At 43.6% G+C, this 17,855-nt stretch overlaps 1 protein-coding gene across 1 annotated transcript; it reads left to right on the forward strand.

Annotated features, from left to right (window-relative positions):
• The first annotated feature begins 404 nt into the window (after positions 1-404).
• Positions 405-17,609, forward strand: VKORC1L1 (vitamin K epoxide reductase complex subunit 1 like 1). The gene is made up of 3 exons (XM_061470492.1): positions 405-642; positions 12,739-12,848; positions 13,518-17,609. The coding sequence occupies exons 1-3, from the start codon at positions 449-451 to the stop codon at positions 13,742-13,744; spliced, it is 531 nt and encodes a 176-aa protein (XP_061326476.1). The 5' UTR covers positions 405-448; the 3' UTR covers positions 13,745-17,609.
• Positions 17,610-17,855: the final 246 nt, after the last annotated feature.

A 17,855-nucleotide genomic window follows, 5' to 3' on the forward strand; every position in this document is an offset into this window, starting at 1 on the left:
GATGGGCATTGTCTGTCTGCAGGCTGTGAGGTTTGGCTTATTGTCTCTCGAGTCACGGCCAAACCCTGTGGCTCAGAGACCGACCCCGCCTTGCTTAGAGGGAATGGGACATCACCCCCTCAGCCGTGCGGGGTTTGCGCTGCCCGGAACGGCCCAGACCTAAGGAAAAAGGGTGGAAACCCTCCTTTTCCTGCTCAAACGCAAAGGAGAGGGGAGCCGCCGGGGCTCTCTGCAGGGCGCCCTGCAGTGCTGCCTGACGGCCGCCAGGCGGCGCCACACCCCCCCTCTCCCCCCCCCCCCGCCCCCGGGGCTGACGTGACGTCGTCGCGGAGCGCCACGTCCGGCGCGAGCGAGTGTGGGCGGGGCGAGAGGGGCGCGCCCGCCCATCTGAGCCAATCGGGTGCGTGCGCGCGTGCGCGGCTGGCCGGCGCCGGAGGGAGGGGGTAAGATGGCGGCGCCCGTCCTGCTGCGAGTGTCGGTGCCGCGCTGGGAGCGGGTGGCCCGCTCCGCCGTGTGCGCGGCCGGCATCCTGCTCTCCCTGTACGCCTGCCACCTGGAGCGGGAGAAGGGCCACGACATCCACTACCAGGCGCTGTGCGACTTCAGCGAGCGGGTCCGCTGCTCCGCCGCCATCACCTCCAGGTGAGGCGGGCATGGGACCCGTGGCCGCCTCATGCTGCCCCGCGGGGAAAGGGCTGGGAGCGGCGGGAGCGCTGCCTCCGGAACCCTGCGGGCTATGGCCTGGGGGGTGCTGGGAGGCCGGGTCGGCTCTGTGAGGGGCGGCTGGAGCGGGCGGCAGGAGCCGGCGGCTGCGGGCCGGGACCCGTCATTGGAAGCGCTTCCCTGAGGCGTTGAGGGGCGGGCGGGCGGCTGGGCCTGTGCTGGGGACCGCAGGGCGGGCAGGCCGAGGAGGAGGGTGTCGGGGCTGCGGGTTCAGGCAGCGCCTTCGCTGGAGGGCTGGTGTGGGAGCGGCGTTTTGTCGGGATCCCCGCGGGCCGGAGGGCGAGGCGCCCGCAATTCGCGTGTTGTAATGACCGGTGATTAGCCGGAGCGACGGGCGGTTTGGTGGTGAGCCTGTGCACCAGTGAAGTGCTGCAGGTGTGGCTGGCGGGTAAGGCCCACGTAAACGCGGGCGGCTGTCGATGGTTGGGTTTGTGTTGCTTTAATTGAAGTACCTGAATGCGGGTTTGATGGGAGTGTCGCCCGGCAGCACTGAAGATTGGCTGTGTGATGCCGAGGAAGTGTTAACTGGTAGAGCTGCAAAAGGCCAGTCCAAACCCTGGTTTATTTGACAGGCTTCCTGTCAATAATTACTTCAGCACTTGCTTTCTAAAGGCCAGTGGCTCTTATTTCTATTAGGAGAGTCAATGTATAAGTTCTGATATGCTGGTGGCTTGGCCTGTTGTCAGGTCACTAGTTGGGTGAGTTGCAGTAATGAAAAGACTTAACCTGCTGTATAGCTACAAGTGCTACCAGGGTGAACGTGGTACAGGAAATACGTTCAGATGTAATTTGGCCAAGAAACAGCGTATCCTAACAGCATATTCTCAAGTATTTCAACTAAAGAAGATGAGTTGTTCAGCAATATCGGCGCTGCTCTGTGCATATATATGTGTATATATATATATAGGCATATAAAGACATACACAAAGGCATCTACAGGTAGGGAGCTGGGAAGGGGAGGGGTTTGGTTCTTCAACAAATGCTTCATTTTTTTAATTAGAATTTAGTTATTATCATGTTTGATGCTTTCAGCTGAATGAGTGCTTCAGATGCTTCCCCCTTGTGTCGTGTCCCCCCCCCCAGTGTAACCTGCATCAAATCTGTCACTGCTTTTATAGAGGTACTTGCTGTATCATCATAACAAGGCAGTGAGGGGGGACATGCCCCTTGTCCATCAAGGTGGGGGCCAGTTAAATTGTTTAGGTAAAACATACAGGGAACTCTTATTAAAACCATTTCTGTGGTGGCAGAAATGGGGTTGTGTTACGCTACAAAGAGATGTGTGTGTCTGAATGCCTGAAAGGAGGCTCTTGTGATTGAATAAGGGCCTTAACTCTGCTTTTCTCTCTGCCATCAGGTAATCAGTTTGTGAAGGTGCTTGTTCATGGCTCTATATGAGAAGTGTCCTGAAATGGGAAGTTTCAATCTAAACAGGAAGAAGACTTCAGTTAGCTTGCCAGATAACTTAAAAGTTAAAATTGAGCATAGATTACTGAGATTAAACCAAGTGAGTACCATCAGTAAGTTGTAAATGAGTAAATTTTACCACAGCTATCAAGGTAAAAAGAGAGTAACAGGGATTTAAGCACCTAAGTAGTCTCTATAGTTGCCTGTTCTTGTGTAAGTTGTTTCTTCATTAGCTTTGTATTGTTATTGTAATGCTACTATTGAGATAGGGAATTTGAAGTAATAGTTTTAACGGCTGTTTACTGAATGCTTTGAAGAAGTGAAACAATTCCAATTGTATCTTTAGATTTTTAATTATGGAATGCTGCTTGGTAATTATAGTGTTCATTAGTGACACTGCAGCTGAGATGTTGAGTATGCCATGGTAAGACCTGTAAAATCTTTACTGTAGGAATTCTGTGTAGTAATACGAACAGTGAGGGATAAAATCAGCTAAAACCTCGCTAGCTGTTGCTAGGAGAGTCATGCTTAAAGACTGAAGTATTGCAGCTTGTGATAACTACAGCGAGTGGGAAAAGGACTGTGTGGAAAAGGAGCGTGCGAGTTCTGTTCAGTCAAACCTTATTTGGAGAGGAAGAACGTGCTCTCAGTGCTCTACAGGCCAGACAGAAAAGGATTATTGCTGTAAAAGTAAGTCAAAGGGGCAAGCTATGAAACTTTGAAGCAAGAATAACACTGAAAGAAATGAATCTTACTTTCCACGTTGCCACAGCTCCCCATCCATCAGTCATTCTGTCTCCAACAGAGTATTCCTGGTTACCACGTCACTGGAGTTTCTCTGAAACTCAGTTACTGACAGGAACTTGTAACTGCAGTGTAGTAGAGTTGCAAATACTGTGTTCCAGCATTTTCACATGTAATGCAGATTTAACTTTCATCTGTTTCTTTTCTCATTAAACTATTACACTGGCAGTCAGAAATCAGTTGGTTTTTGATTGGCAGGGTTAACTACAGACTTCAATGGGTGACAGACTTGGACTTTGTGGCTTTTACCAGGCTTCTAGAGCGTTCTTCTGGTTGTGGGACTTTTTAAGCTAGACTTGGTGATGGAACTTGTAATATAACAGTGTTATTTTGCATGTTGACTCCAACAGCGGAACTTTAAAAAGCACCTCATGGTGTTGGAACTAATTTTAACTGTATAGAATAATTAGGATAAATTAGTGTACTCCTGCCTGGGCTGAGTTACTTTGGAATCAAGTTCTGGCCTTTAGGGAGGGCTTTTTTTTTTTCCACTAATAAACTGTTAACATTTCCAAATCTTGCTTTTAAGCCAAATCTGGTATTGGCACAACAACAAGAACAGAAATGTTGTAAAGATTACCAGCATGCAAAGGGAGGAGCGCAGAAAAATCTTGTAGGAGAGTCTGACTCATGCAGAAGATTGTGTTGGAGAGATACCTCCCTAGTATTCCTTATTCAAAATACTCAGGGTCAGCATATTTCAAGCTGTTATCATGGAGAAAGTTCATGAAATGGTTTAAAACCAGCTAAGGGCTGTATATAAAGGAAGGTATGAGGGAAACACGTATCTTCATTTGGCAGTTGTGTAGCTCTTTTAAGTGAGTTGCTGTCTCATAATTGGGAGTGATGAAGTGGCAAGCATGGCTTTATTTGTAATGAAACTGGCTAACAGCAGTTCATGACAGATAAATACCCTTGGTCTTGTTGTTAACAATAGTTTCACAGAGGGAATTAAGCTAATAGACAAGTTTCAAGTAATATGGATAGCGGTGTGGCTTGAAAGAAAACGTGACATTGAAGTAGTAATGGAGAGACCCAGAGCTAGGGAGACTTTTAGGCCTTCTGCTATGTTTCTGCTTTCTGTCCTGATTAATTTCAGGTTCCTGCAGAGCAGTTTAGTGAATGGCTCTGTTTGAAGCAAGTTTTGTAGCGTGGCATGTGTTAATGCTGTAACAACTTCAGTGCAGACTGAAGACAGATGGCATGAATGAGCAAAGGGCACAAGCCACTGTCTATCTTCGGCAATACTGGGAGCTGTGTAAGGGAAGAGGTTTGGAAACGGTCAGTACTGCTCTAGGTTAGCATCTTTAGCTGACTTACTGAAGAAGTTCTAGAGTCTGTTAAGGTTCTGTGTTCATCTGGGTATAATGTGGTAGATGATGTATTTTAGGGGTTCCTTCTTCTGAACTTTAGGCTAACGTGCAGGGTCTTGGATTGCCATTGTGCACTTGAGCCACTCTGAAACGCCTGTTTTGAAAGTCTGATATGCATGTTTGCATTATGTCTTCCAGGGGGTGCACCAAAATAATCATCTGGTGCTTCTTGGAAATGCCTCTCTGTAACATTTTGCATGCATCGGGGACTGCTCTGTGCAGACGTGCACTCGTTCTGCTGGTTTCGCCCTGCGCAGCCTGTGTCAACTGTAGCATTACTGTATTGTTCTGCTCACCGTCATCAATCACTTCAAGCAGTGAGTTTAGACCTGAGTGTAAATGATGTATTTGAACTGCTTGTCCTTGCAACACCGTACTTCAGTGCTATGTTGTGTGAGTAGAAGTACGCTGGGGTGGAGATCACTTCTCTACACCATGGGCATGGAATATACGATGTTTATATCCCCTTCAGTTCTGTTGTGGGGCAGTTCCTGTAAACTTTGTCATGTAAAGTTTGCTTGATTCCAGGTTAAGAACAGTATTTAGTGGTTATCTTTTGTATTAATGGTAAGTTCCCAGCTGTTTTTTATTGCTGTACCTGCAAGCCAGCATTCAGATTCATTTGAGGTTGACAACTACAATTGTTAGTGACTGGGGAGAAAGGTGAGAAAGGGTGAAAGTAGCTTTATGCAGGAAGTGGGAAAAGCATGTGTAGTCACTTTTTGTGAACCAGTGGGCACAAATGAGACCTGTGTGCTTTTTAAGCTTCCCTGGTTTTGCAAGTCTCTGCTCTTTTTTAGTCAGCATTGTCTTTAACCTGAGCCAGGTTGTTTTTGTTGGGCATCTTCCATTAGGAAAAGGTAGAAGTTTGATTAAACTGCTGAAGGGCAGCATGTGGAGCAGCTGGTGTTACATTCAACAGGAATCGTATTTGTGGTTCTTAGGCTACTGAAATAGTTTACATGAAAATGTGGCCTCCTGAGACTCAGCTATAATCTGTCCTGTCATATAAAATGAGGATTGCAGTGGTTAGAGAGCAGCTGTAATGATGCTGCTTCAGTTATTCTGGAGCAAGGGTTCATTGTCTGTGCTGTCTGAGGGAAGGTTTGAAGATCTCTAGCTTGTTGCTTGGGCAGAGGGAAATCAGTGTAGGCAGAATCCATCTAGGATGTCAGGCCTTTGTTTCAGCAGCATTTGTTTCATCACCATTCAGGGTGATGGTGAACTGGTATAGCTGATACAAATTTTACAGCTAAGGATGGTGAGCCAAATAGTGCAAACAACTTGAGGCCAAGGTAGGCTGTGTTATTCTGCTTTTTTTAGCCTGGTTTCCAGAGGAGGTTTTACCTTTGCACTGTATTAATAATTTATTGTTTATTTTTTAATCTTTTAATGGCAAAACTTAAAGGAGATATTGAAAAGATGTGCAGGTGAGGCACTTAATGACGTGGTTTAGTGGTGGACTTGGCAGTGCTGGGTTAACGGTTGCACTCAATCATAAAGGTCTTTTTCCAACCTAAATGATTCTCAGTTAGTAAAGTTTCATAGAAACAGATTCAGTGCTAAAAGGGCAGGGGGAGAGACTCAAAGTAGTAACTTTGGAGGGAAAACCCTGCCATGAACTGAGGCTGGCTGTCCCATTTGGTCTGCCAGCCAGGCAGGCAGCACATGTGCAAACAGGACTGGGACAGAGCTGATAGCTGATGGACTTGATTGTGGAGGATGTGAGCTGGGAGGGATCCAGAGGTTATTCCATGTGCTGGGGGGGAGGAAGGCGTTTCAGGAACTCTTACAGAAAACCAGTTTCATTGGCTCTAAAGGAGGCTGTTCCCAAAGCAGCAGGAGCTGATGGTTCAAGTGAGTTTTGCCTTATCTTTTTAACAGGAAATTGATAACTTAACACTTCAGGCTGCTGGAATGCATAGTGGCTGAGGTCCAGGTTTTATATAATACAGCAGTACCCTCACTACCCGTCTTTCCAACCTTACAGTGTCTACATGAACTTGTGTATTCTGGCTTTTCATCAATCCATCATTTCCAGCTTGACTGGAATTTGCAGTAGGGCTGAGAATTATTTTGCCTGTTGCAAAGTAAATTTAACAAAGTGCCTATAGTTCAAATTCAGGCTTCATTTATGATAGCTTAATAGATGAGGTTATGTAGAACAGTGCTGTTGGCTTGCAGCTTGAGTAACCAGTGTGTCTATGAAAACTGCTATAAAATAATTAACCACTTTCTGCTTGAGACTTCCTGATCTAGACACTGAGAGGTTTTTGGTCTGTTTCTGAGGTAGAGCTGGAAGAGATACAGAGCAAAATCCTATTTGTTTAGGGTAAATCCTGTGCATAGATTGAAACATGAAATGGACCACAACTTTTCAGCACTCTTGGCAAGTTTACAAGTGGGAGTTCTTAATCTCCTTTCTTTCTTATGGTTCTAATCGAAGGCTTTTACTTAATTTATTAAAACTCTTAGAATGGCCTGAGCAACCCCGTAACCGTGATCTAGGTTTAAGCCACAAGCCTCTAATGAAGTTGTAAAGAAGCTGCAGCCAGTTTCTTAACATTGCTCCAGCTCCTTTGACCTTTATATGAGCCTTTCACTGAGTGTGATGATGTGTGAGTATAGGCCAGCTCTACTTCCCTCCTGAGAGCTTCCATTCTGTGCTGTAACTTATCTCAGAAGTCAAATGACACTTCAGGAAATGGGCACATCGCTTGCCAGATGTAGGCTTATTTTAGGAAATGATATTTATTGTTTCCTCAGGGTTACAAAGTGGTAAATGGTGCTTGCTGTCGATAACAAAAGAATTCTAATGGGATGAAAAGCAATCTTGAAATGAGGGGCTTTAAGTAATGTTACTGTGAAAACAAAACTTGAGTTCTTTAGTTCTTTTGAATCATCCATGCCATTTAATAACCTGGTCTCCTGAAGGACTTGAGAGCATTTTCAACTAGATGTTCAGGAGACTAGAATGTGAACTGGGAAGTGCGTGTGCTTTGTTCAAGGCATCTGCTGCTGGCTGGTGTCAGGGACGTGGTTCTGAAGCTGGCTGGCCTCAACCTGATCCAGTATGGTTATTTTCATGTTAAAATGAATATACAGTGGTTAGTTCTTTTCTTGACAGGAGAGCTATGGACTGCCAAGTGAAACTGAGCTGATGTGATCCTGGCATCACTGGAGGTTGTTGCGGAGGTCAAGTGGGTGTTCAGAAAGCGTCGAGGTGCACTCAGGAAAGCTTCAGCATAGGCATGACAAAAAGTCACTGTAGTATTTGATTTTGGGCGTTAGGAAATTACATGAACAGTTCTAAACACTTTGTCTTGGATTTCTTGAATCACTGTTCTGAAAATGTTTGTAAAGAGCATTCAGAGTTGTACCTGCAGATGAGGAGTGAATGAGTAGGGGAAACCCCAGTGCAGAAGTTTCTTAAGCTGATTCTTAATGATGATTGAGGTTAAGAAGAGCATCTTGGGGAATGATCTCTTTGTAAAAGCCCTTAAAAACACCTCCTGCAGGTAAGTGTAAGCACTGAAGTGGTTGGCTAGAGCAAACAGTATAGCATTTCTTACAGAGACAGGATGAAACAATAATCTGACTCATGGCTACATGCATACTTTGTTTGTTTGACTTGCTGTGTTCGGCAGGCTTGGAATTCTGTTGCTTTCTGAGCTAAGACTGATAACTAACAGCTTTTAACATAAAGATGGAGCTTGTTTACTTAGTCTTTAAAATGACCAAGAGACTGTGTGCTTCATGTGGTTCTCTTGGTTGCCTTTCTGCAGTTACAGTAACATGTTTAGAGTTTAAGTGTACTCCCACAATCCGTTGTTCTGGAACATGGAGGATGTTCATAATTGTTCAGAGGAGGTGAAGATTTAACAGAGTAGGATTTTATTTGAGAGATGTCACTTGTGGACCAAAATGACCTCAGTTCTTCCTGTTAACAGGTGTCAAGTGCATGCAAATGCTGCTTGAAACTTCTGAGAACGCAATGCTTCTGATTGTGGTTAAATAGCACAGCCCAAAAGGGACACTGTTTAGTGCCTGGGTGATCATTTTCAGTGCATTTCCTCCTCTTGATAGAGTGAGATGCACACTGGACTAGAAGTCACTGACTGCAGTATAGCGAATAGTACAGTGAATAGTATTTGATTTTAGGCATTGGAAAACTGCATGAACACTTTGCCTTGGATTTCTTGAAGCGTTTGTAAAGCACTTTCCAAGCTGTACCTGCACACGGGGAGCGTCATCTTGAACAGACAGGAATGGAGTTACTTCAGCCATGCAGGAAGATGGCTCAAAGGTTTACTTTAAAACTTCCTTGTAGTTAGTTTGCTTTTTTCTCACTAGGAGTGAGATTGGGGTGCGGCAGAATTAGTCTTGCCACTTGTGTTGTCATAGTGCTCTGAATCACGCAAGGGTGGCTTCAGCAAGAGTTTCACAACAGAGCACTTGAAAGGGACAGGGAGCCAAAGTCAGTACCAGGAAAGAGCGGTGTTGGGCTAAGCTTTCATCGTGCTGCAGAGGCAGCTCTTGAATTGGTGCAGCTCGTTTTACTTAGCGTTCTGTGGCCAGCAAACTGATCCCAGTTAACAATAGGTCTTGTAAATCATAATCCTTATGAGACACACAAGAACTTCTGAGCTGTTTCTAGTCCTTTTTACTAATCTGTTACTTGGAATTCGTGGTTAGGACTGCAGTCTTCTCGCTATTTCTTTCCATATGTTTAGACTTTCAGTTACAACTTGGGTGTGATTTGCATGATTCAGGTGGGAGAAGGAAGATTCCTGTACTCGGTGTTCTACCTTCTTTCAATTGCTTGCAAAGTACTTGGCTTGTTGTGCCAAGTGGGTTTTGGGACCTCCTTGACAGAATTAGGAGATGATTTAGCCTCTTCAGGAAAGAAATTAGATAGAAATGGAAATACACAAAGTCTAAATATTTTGCTTTTCAGATTGATGCAGAAAACTTCCACTTCAAACCTTGCAAGGTTGGAAAAAGTGCTTCCTCTCAAACCCCAGGCTTCTCGACTGTCTTCAAGTGTGTGGAATAAGATGCGAGATCAGAGCTGTTGTACTCCATGGACTGAAATTTAATACTCCGTGTTCTTAACACTGCTGCAAAGCCAAGGAGATATTTAATGAACTATTGTATGTGGAGAAAGCTTTCACCTTCTCGCAGCTGTGAGCAGTTCACCTGGGGACCCTGACCACAGGAAGGGCTCAGACTCATTATCTTTCCATTAGCAGCATTTTATTCACTTGTAGAATAACTGAAGGCTCAGATTCTGCAGTCTGAAGTTTCTGATGTTTTAAGCTTGAGTTTGCTCTGGAGCATGACAGGATCTTAGGAGCACACAGTAGAGGTGAGAGCACACAGCTAGAGCAGGGAGAGGGTAGGAATTCTGCATCCTGCAGTTACTTTGAGCTTGGCTAATGTGAACCACAGACTTAGGCACACTTAGAATCATAGAATAGTTAGGGTTGGAAAGGACCTTAAGATCATCCAGTTCCAACCCCTGCCATGAGCAAGGACACCTCACACTAAACCATGTCACCCAAGGCTCTGTCCAGCCTGGCCTTGAACACCGCCAGGGATGGAGCATTCACAACCTTCCTGGGCAACCCATCCCAGTGCCTCACCATCCTAACAGTAAAGAACTTATTCCTTATATCCAGTCTAAACTTCCCCTGTTTAAGTTTTAACCCGTTACCCCTTGTCCTGTCACTACAGTCCCTAATGAAGAGTCCCTCCCCGGCATCCCTATAGCCCCCCTTCAGATACTGGAAGGCTGCTATGAGGTCTCCATGCAGCCTTCTCTTCTCCAGGCTGAACAGCCCCAACTTCCTCAGCCTGTCTTCATACAGGAGGTGCTCCAGCCCCTGATCATCCTCGTGGCCTCCTCTGGACTTGTTCCAACAGTTCCATGTCCTTTTTATGTTAAGGACACCAGAACTGCACACGATGCTCCAGGTGAGGTCTCACGAGAGCAGAGCAGAGGGGCAGGATCACCTCCTTCGACCTGCTGGTCACACTCCTTTTGATGCAGCCCAGGATATGGTTGGTTTCTGGGCTGCAAGCGCACACTGAAGCTGGCTCACGTTCATTTTCTCATGGACCAGCACCCCCAAGTCCTTCTCCACAGGGCTGCTCTGTATCTCTCTTCTCTGCCCAACCTGTAGCTGTGCCTGGGACCTTGCACTTGACATGGTTGTCAAAGAACACTTTGTGTTCTGCTGTTTAGTCTCTCAGTAGGGAAGGCCTGAGTGTGTTCAAATAGAGTTTAAAGTCACCCTGCAGAGAAGTCTCACTTGGAGACAAGAAGAAATTGCACCTGTGGATAGTAACCTGAAGCACCTATAAATGTGGTAATAGAGAACAGTAAAAACAATGCAAAATGATGATGCCTTTAATGTATTTGGCTCCTTAATACTGCATTTGGTAGCTGGACAGATGATGCAGTTGTCATGTGCTGTGGCCATCTTACCAAAGTTCTCACTGAAGATCCAGATAACCTCCAGTGTGTGCGAGGAAAGTCTTGTCATAGCGAAGATTCTTTGGAACTTGCATATTTCTTTATGATGTTTGCTTATCTGTTGTTGCATGGTGTTTGGTCTGCTTTGAAATCCCTCCCTCTTGGAAGCATGGCTTCCTTAGCTGTCAAGTGCTGCACTCGCATCTCTACAGCTGCTTTCCCAGATCTTTGATGCTGCTTCACTCACAAACTACACTGGATGCTAAGCGGGACTGTTTGCCATCGTATACTGGAGGGAGGATGTGCACTCAGCCTTGTGCAGCCCCAGACTTCCACTGGGATGGCTGCAGGGAGCGAGGCCACACAACACTGCTCACCCCAGCAATTGACTTGGTGCCTTTCTGAGCCTTTGAGGCTCCGGGATACAAGACGTTGTCCTGTGGTAAAGCAGTGTCAGTCTTCTCTGTGCTGGCTTAAAGCTTTATATTCGCACCGAGGTTTCACTTCAGTCAGTTATGAGATTTGAGACCAAACTGGTTGAAAGCAGGTTTGGTTTTTTACTGTTTATGCAGTAAACGTGCTTTGTAGGGGCAAAGTTTCTGCTCAGTTTCTAGGTGAGAAGAGCACAAGACTTGGGTGTCATAGTTAAATCCAGGCAGTTACTAAGGTTGAACTAAAATGATCGATTTGAAGACGTTTTGAAAATACTCTGCTAATGGCTGTGAGATCATGAAGTGTTTTGGAGACCATCTTAAACTGGACTAATTGGTACCTTTCTCACGTGAGGAAACTGCTTGTAATGTGGTGGTAGCCTTTCACTGGTCTCAGATGTATGGCAAAGTATATCAGCAATGTTCCTGTAGCACACAGAGCAAACCTGTGCAGTGCCTTGGTTTAGCGCTGTTGCCTCTAACTAGTACAAGAAGCTCTTTGGGAATGGCACTTGTGTGAGCATACATGGAGCACGCAGGTGTTCACTACTCCAACAGCAGGGAGGGATTGTGCTTTTATTTACATAGATACATGACAGTTCACCTGATAATGTGAACCTAGCCTTTTATGCAGTACTTAACTTGGTGCTCCAGAGACGTGTTGGCGGATATCCTAACGTTCAGTTGCATGTTGAAGCACTAATAGATACAGTCCTCTTTGCTTCTAACAAATAATGGCATGATCTGCCTTATGGCATTGAATTAATGGTTTCTTGCACATTTGCTCATTTAATCTCTTATCCCCTTCCTGCTGCAGCAGTTTCATAGGGCTTGTGTCACTTTCTGTCTTATCACTAAAAAGTTGAAAGTCACTCTGTGGTTAAGGTACTGGTTCAAGATGTCACACTGTGCCAGGGCTCTGACAAATGAGGTCTGTGAATCCTGTATGGTACCATCTCCAGCTTGTCTGCTTGACGGATTTGGGTTCCTCCTAAGGTGTTAGGCTGATCAGGAACAGCTAAATGCAAACACATACTCTGCTTTTCTTGGTCTGGGGCCAGTTAGAGGAGTGCTGGTAGAGTGGTAACAACCAGTTACCAAGTACTGTTTTCCCTCAGCTGTATGGTGAGCAGTGTCCAACTTACTATGCTGGTATGAACTGCTAAGGCTGTTGTTGGAGGAAGCAAGTGTTTATTTGATGAAAGAGCTTTAAACTCCAACCCCAGGCAGCAGACGTGGCATTCGGTGAAGTCGCAACCATATGATTTGGGTAGTTTCTGGTGTGTCAAATAACTTCGGCCAGCAGCGTGCAGGATGAAGTTCTACGTAGTGCACCCCATGTTGCAAGCTGCTTGGTTTTCCAGGATAACTGAACCTCGCATAGGACTGTGGTTGTCATGTCAGAATATATGGTGTGTGTGAGGGGTGGGTTTTCTTGATTCCTCAACAGTGCTGAACTGAAAATACTGATGTAAAGCAACAGGTACCCGAATACGAGTTAATTAGTTTCACTGTTTTACAGATGGGGTCGAGGATTCGGTCTGTTGGGTTCCATCTTTGGAAAGGACAGTGCAATAAATCAGTCAAACAGTGTTTTTGGACTCGTGTTTTATATACTACAAATGCTGCTTGGTAAGTATTAATTCAGTTTTGAGGCTAAAGTGAAGCTCTGTGGCCATGAGTGTATTACACATTGTGTAATCTGCAGGAGACCAGACAAATGCATGTGATTTTTATCTATTTTAGCACCAGTCTAATGACACATCTCTCCAAAGGGCTTAAAACCCCAACTGATAACCAAAGCAATTGCATTTTTCTCCTGTTATACTATTATTATAAGCATCAAGAGAGTTGCTGCACTGGTATTCTCACTTCAGTGTATTTAGCGTTGTCTTGCATGACAGAAAAGAGAGGAAATAAAAATGGAATTCACGAGTTTTGTAGGAGTAATAGGGATAGGAAAAAAGTGCATGAAATTAATAACTTGCATACTTCTTTGTGACTATATGGTCTGCTATAAAGCTGTTGACAGACATAACTTGACCAACCTGTAACTTTCCCATAACTCAGGAATACAGAAGATGGTTAATACACATACTTCTTATCAAAGGACTGTCGTACAGAACCTAGAAGCTCCCCTCCAAATAGCAATTTGGGAGCTCATGGTATTTTAAACAGGCTTCTATGTAATACCAACTTGCTGAGTAGCCTTCCGTTCGAATTAGAGTGCTTAGGCTTTTTGCTCTGTGTGGAAGGGGGGGAATGAGAGCAACGGTAGTAACTTTCTCTCTCTTGTTGCAGGTATGACAGCAAGTGCAGTAGCAGCTCTAATCCTCATGACATCCTCCATAGTGTCTGTAGTAGGGTCATTGTACTTGGCATACATTCTGTACTTCGTGCTGAAGGAATTTTGCATTGTCTGCGTCATCACATATTTGCTGAACTTCATTCTCTTTATCATCAACTACAAACGACTAGTTTATTTGAACGAGGCCTGGAAACGGCAACTCCAACCCAAACAGGACTAAGGCCTGTTTGAACTCTTGACTGACAGTCTGAAGACCCAACTTCCATTAAGTTTATTTTGCAGTAATTTTTTATTCTCCATATCAGACACTTTCCCAGAGAATCATAACAGAATTTTTAATTATCAATTTGAAGGGGCCCTAGATAATTGCTTTTTCCTTTGTGCTAATCTTCAATGTGGTTATGAAAGAAAGCTCTAATACAATCAAAGACAAGCTTTAACTTTACTTTGAAGGAGTTTTAGCCACAGCAAAACCTAGACTCTCTTCCCCCCTCCACTTGTGAAGTGGGTAACACTTGCTATAAAATATCCTGTATATAAATTCAGGTATAACAAGATGTGATCATGACATTAAATATTCTAGACTAGGATTTACCATATTTAATGTTGCCATGTTTACAGTATGTGTATTACTTTTCTTTTTTTAGCTGATGGACTTAGATTTGACTAGGACTTATGCTGTAAATAAAACTAGAGATTCTGGTTTCATCCCTGGAGAACTCACTGTACAATCAGTTTTGCTAGCCTAGGAGCTGTCAGTGTTCAGCTAATACTCGACTGACGTGATGGAAGAAGTGACCTGTGTAGAACACTGAGTTGCTGCACTCGCTGCTAGTGCTGTCGTGAGAATGATGGTTGGGTTTTGTTCCATTCCTTTTTGTCCGTGTCTTCAGTAACAAGCAATGGAATTAAAGCTGAAACCTGAAGTACGTTTGTTAAACCACAACGTCATTAATTTCTGTACAGAATGAAATAGCTTAATGTGGTCAATAGAAAGCTGCCACTGGGATATTACATGGAGATTGGGGGTTGGTGTACCAGAGTTCTTTGGAAGGACTTAATTTCCATGCAAAGCTGTTTCATTTTTAACCTGTGGTCAGCCAGCCAGTGTTACTAATGCTTGATGTTATATGAATGCTGCAGTATAGAATTGCAATTTGCAGTGGAAACCACTGACTGAATAGGATAACCAAGAAGCAGTTCCTTAATTGATCTTCGTCGGGATCTTTGGTTTGTGCTATATTAGGAAATGAACTTTAGGCCTGACATACATAAGATCCCTTGGAAGGGCACGCTGTTTAGTGAGATAAGTAAGTAAATGTGCTCCTGAAAATGAAATGTGATCCAGTGCTATCATTGCTCTTTCTAATAACTAACTGGGAATAAAACAAAATTAAACTGCAGATTTAAACAGAGGAACAAAATCGTAAATATTGTTTCTGCACTCAGTATTCTAAGGCTGAATGTTAAAAGTGCCTTCTGTCTTAAAATCCTAAACCAAATACTTTGTGTTGAACTTGGCAGGCAGAAGTGTCCTTGCTTTAAAAATGAACAAACCAACCAATTCCCAGGCAAACTTGCTGGGGATAGAAGAGTATTAAGAGATCTGTTTTAGTTTTTAGACTGAGAAGTGGTAGCAATATTGTTTCAGTTAAATCAATGCGATTGAAGGTTGATGATGCAATTTGGGAAAGTAAAGTACTTGTGTTTCAGACTCTGTGACACCAAAATGTATTGGTTCAGCTACTTTCTGTAATTGGTGCTGTGCTGCTTTTTGCCCTTGTCAGCTTCTAAATATGAAGAACTCCAACTGCGTACCCATTTATTTAAAGAATGAGCTTAACTAATTTTAGGATGTTTTTGCTTAAACATGAAAGAGAGACACTTATGTTGTCTGGCTAGGTGGATTCTAAACACTAAGTTGTTGAGGATAAACTTGACTGTGAAACATGCAGTGTTCCATAGAGAAAAGTAGACTTTTTAGATTGAATTCACAAAATACTATTTAAATTACTAAAGTAATTTTCTGGTTTGTATCAAGGATGTAGGTGGAAACTGCTTTTATGTATAGAGTTCTGTGGTATGAGTAACATCTGTTGCATGTAACACTAAACTACTTGTCCCTCTTGTCTAACAGTTTTAGACAATTCATTAAATGCGTTTTGTATTGACCAGAGTATAGTTAAAGCTTGTCTTGATGTTTAGTTCTGTCTCTCAAATGCCTTGAGCTTTGCTATGAGGGGAGTGAATGATGTTAAACTGATCAAACTGATCCTTCAAGGCTTTACTTCGTTCTCTTACAAGCCTTGAGGCTCTATCACTGTTTAATACATTGTATAGATTTATTTTGATGCAGTCCTGTGATCTACTCTAAGGCATCTTTTTCATCCGAGGAAGAGGTGAACATGTGCTGCCTGCAGTGCTTAGTCGCAGCGCTGATCCCTCAGAACAAGCAGCAGTGGAGACAAGTATTACCAGTGATTACTTGGTCCAATTTCTGGGTGTAGTGCACACCAAAAACAAAGGAGAAAAGCCCCATCAGCTGAAAGTATAGGTGTTGACTAACTTCACTGTGTCTTGTGCTTGTCTGTGTGGGCATAGTCTGTTGATTCAGTTTGCTTAGTAAACTTGTTTAGGGCCAGATTTTGTGCAGTCGTGTCTGCAGTCCTTGTGTGTGTGTGGCCATAGGGATCAAATGGAAACCGAGTTTGGTCTCTGGAAGAATTTGCAGCTACACTTTGTGCACAAACTTGCCAGTCTGATCCTCAATTGTGAACTCTTGTCTTGTGTTCTCTTGCAGTTACTTTTTACTGGAAGTGATTTGCTAGAAATGGCCCTAACTCTTCTACTTCCTCCCTTGTGCTTCGGAAATGCAGTTGGCCTGAATAAAGGGCAAAATAATGTTAGCAGTAGAAATCTGGACCTTTCTGCTTCCAGTTCTTTGACTCTTTCCTTGTTGCTCCCAACGATAGGACCAGCATATTTCTTCCAGTAAAATGGCTCAGGTTATGATTAGTTAATGTGATGGAAATCAGAGGAGTGCTTCATGCAACTCCCCCCCCACCTGCCCCCAGCCAAAACTAATGCTGTGGCAAATATTTAACATGTAGTTGATATTAATTTGACCCTTACAAATCTGAAGGCAAATTCTTGAGGAATCTTGGGGATACTATGGGGAAAAGCCAGTAACTTAATACCTGGTCTGGCAGGACAGGGGGGCATTACACAGATTCTGGTTATGTTTCAACACTCAAAGAGAATGGGGGGGTTAAGGGGGGGGGAGAGAAATCATAATATACAAACAGTGGTTCTGAATTTGGGCTTCTCCTCACCCTCATTGGCTCTTAGAAGTTCTATGGTGGGGTGGAGGATTGGAAAGGCAAAAAACCCAAAAACTTCTTAGGAATTGAACATTCCTGAAATCCTCTTACTGTAAGGTACTTGCTACTCTGAAGGCCAACGAAGCATTCAAGTCTCGTTTCAGAAATGAATGTTCTTGGAAGTTTCCTACTGTCAAGTGTTTGCAATGCTAAGGCCAATGAAACATTCCCTACCACCTTCGCTATCTAAAGTGACAACAAATCTCTTTCTTAGGTTTCTGCATACCATAGGATGCGTTTGTCTCTGCTGTACAGATCTCTCAATGGTTCCAAAAGATTGGTGAGGTGCTTCGGGCAGCACTTGATGCTCCTAATTTATATGGGCTAAAGTTAAAGAGATCTACTAGCTTTGGTTCTGCCAACTTCGTTTAAATGTGATCTAGACAAAACTGGTCCAGAAAAGATGAAGTATTCTGCTACCATAAAACTGTATTAAGCATGGCCTAAATACTAGGTGTTTGTTCTGTATAGTATGTTCCATCGACTATTTATTACTAGTGCTTTAAGCTCCAAATTAAACATCCCTTGAAATGGAGTCATTGGGCAGATGTTCCTTTTATCAATATAGGTTGAGAGATTCTCTATTGGAGGTTTAGGATCCAATTTTGCTAACAGGTAAACCAATGTAAATATGTATGAATTCTATTTGTTGCACATAACTTTTTTTGGTATAAAAAAAGAATAAATGTAGAAATTACCTGTGGATGTCTTGCTGCAATCATTCTTATGCTGCATTCATTCCAAACATAAGAGCTTGAATGAACCCAATTGGAGGCCTTTTTGGACTCAGTCTGAGCCTTAGAAACTGTTTTTAAAGTCAGTACTGTAATTCTGTTTGTAGACATGTACTAAGCTGTGATTGTTTTCGGAGATACTGTCTCTTAGCAGCAGAACATTTAAAGCACTCGGGTGCCCAGTGATACCAGTTCAGAGCATTTCTGCAGCTTCATC

The sequence above is a fragment of the Pezoporus flaviventris genome, unplaced genomic scaffold (assembly GCF_033815535.1).
Source record: "Pezoporus flaviventris isolate CSIRO_AGI_PZ_B2104156 unplaced genomic scaffold, CSIRO_AGI_Pfla_v1 ptg000063l, whole genome shotgun sequence".
Lineage (NCBI taxonomy): Eukaryota > Metazoa > Chordata > Aves > Psittaciformes > Psittacidae > Pezoporus > Pezoporus flaviventris.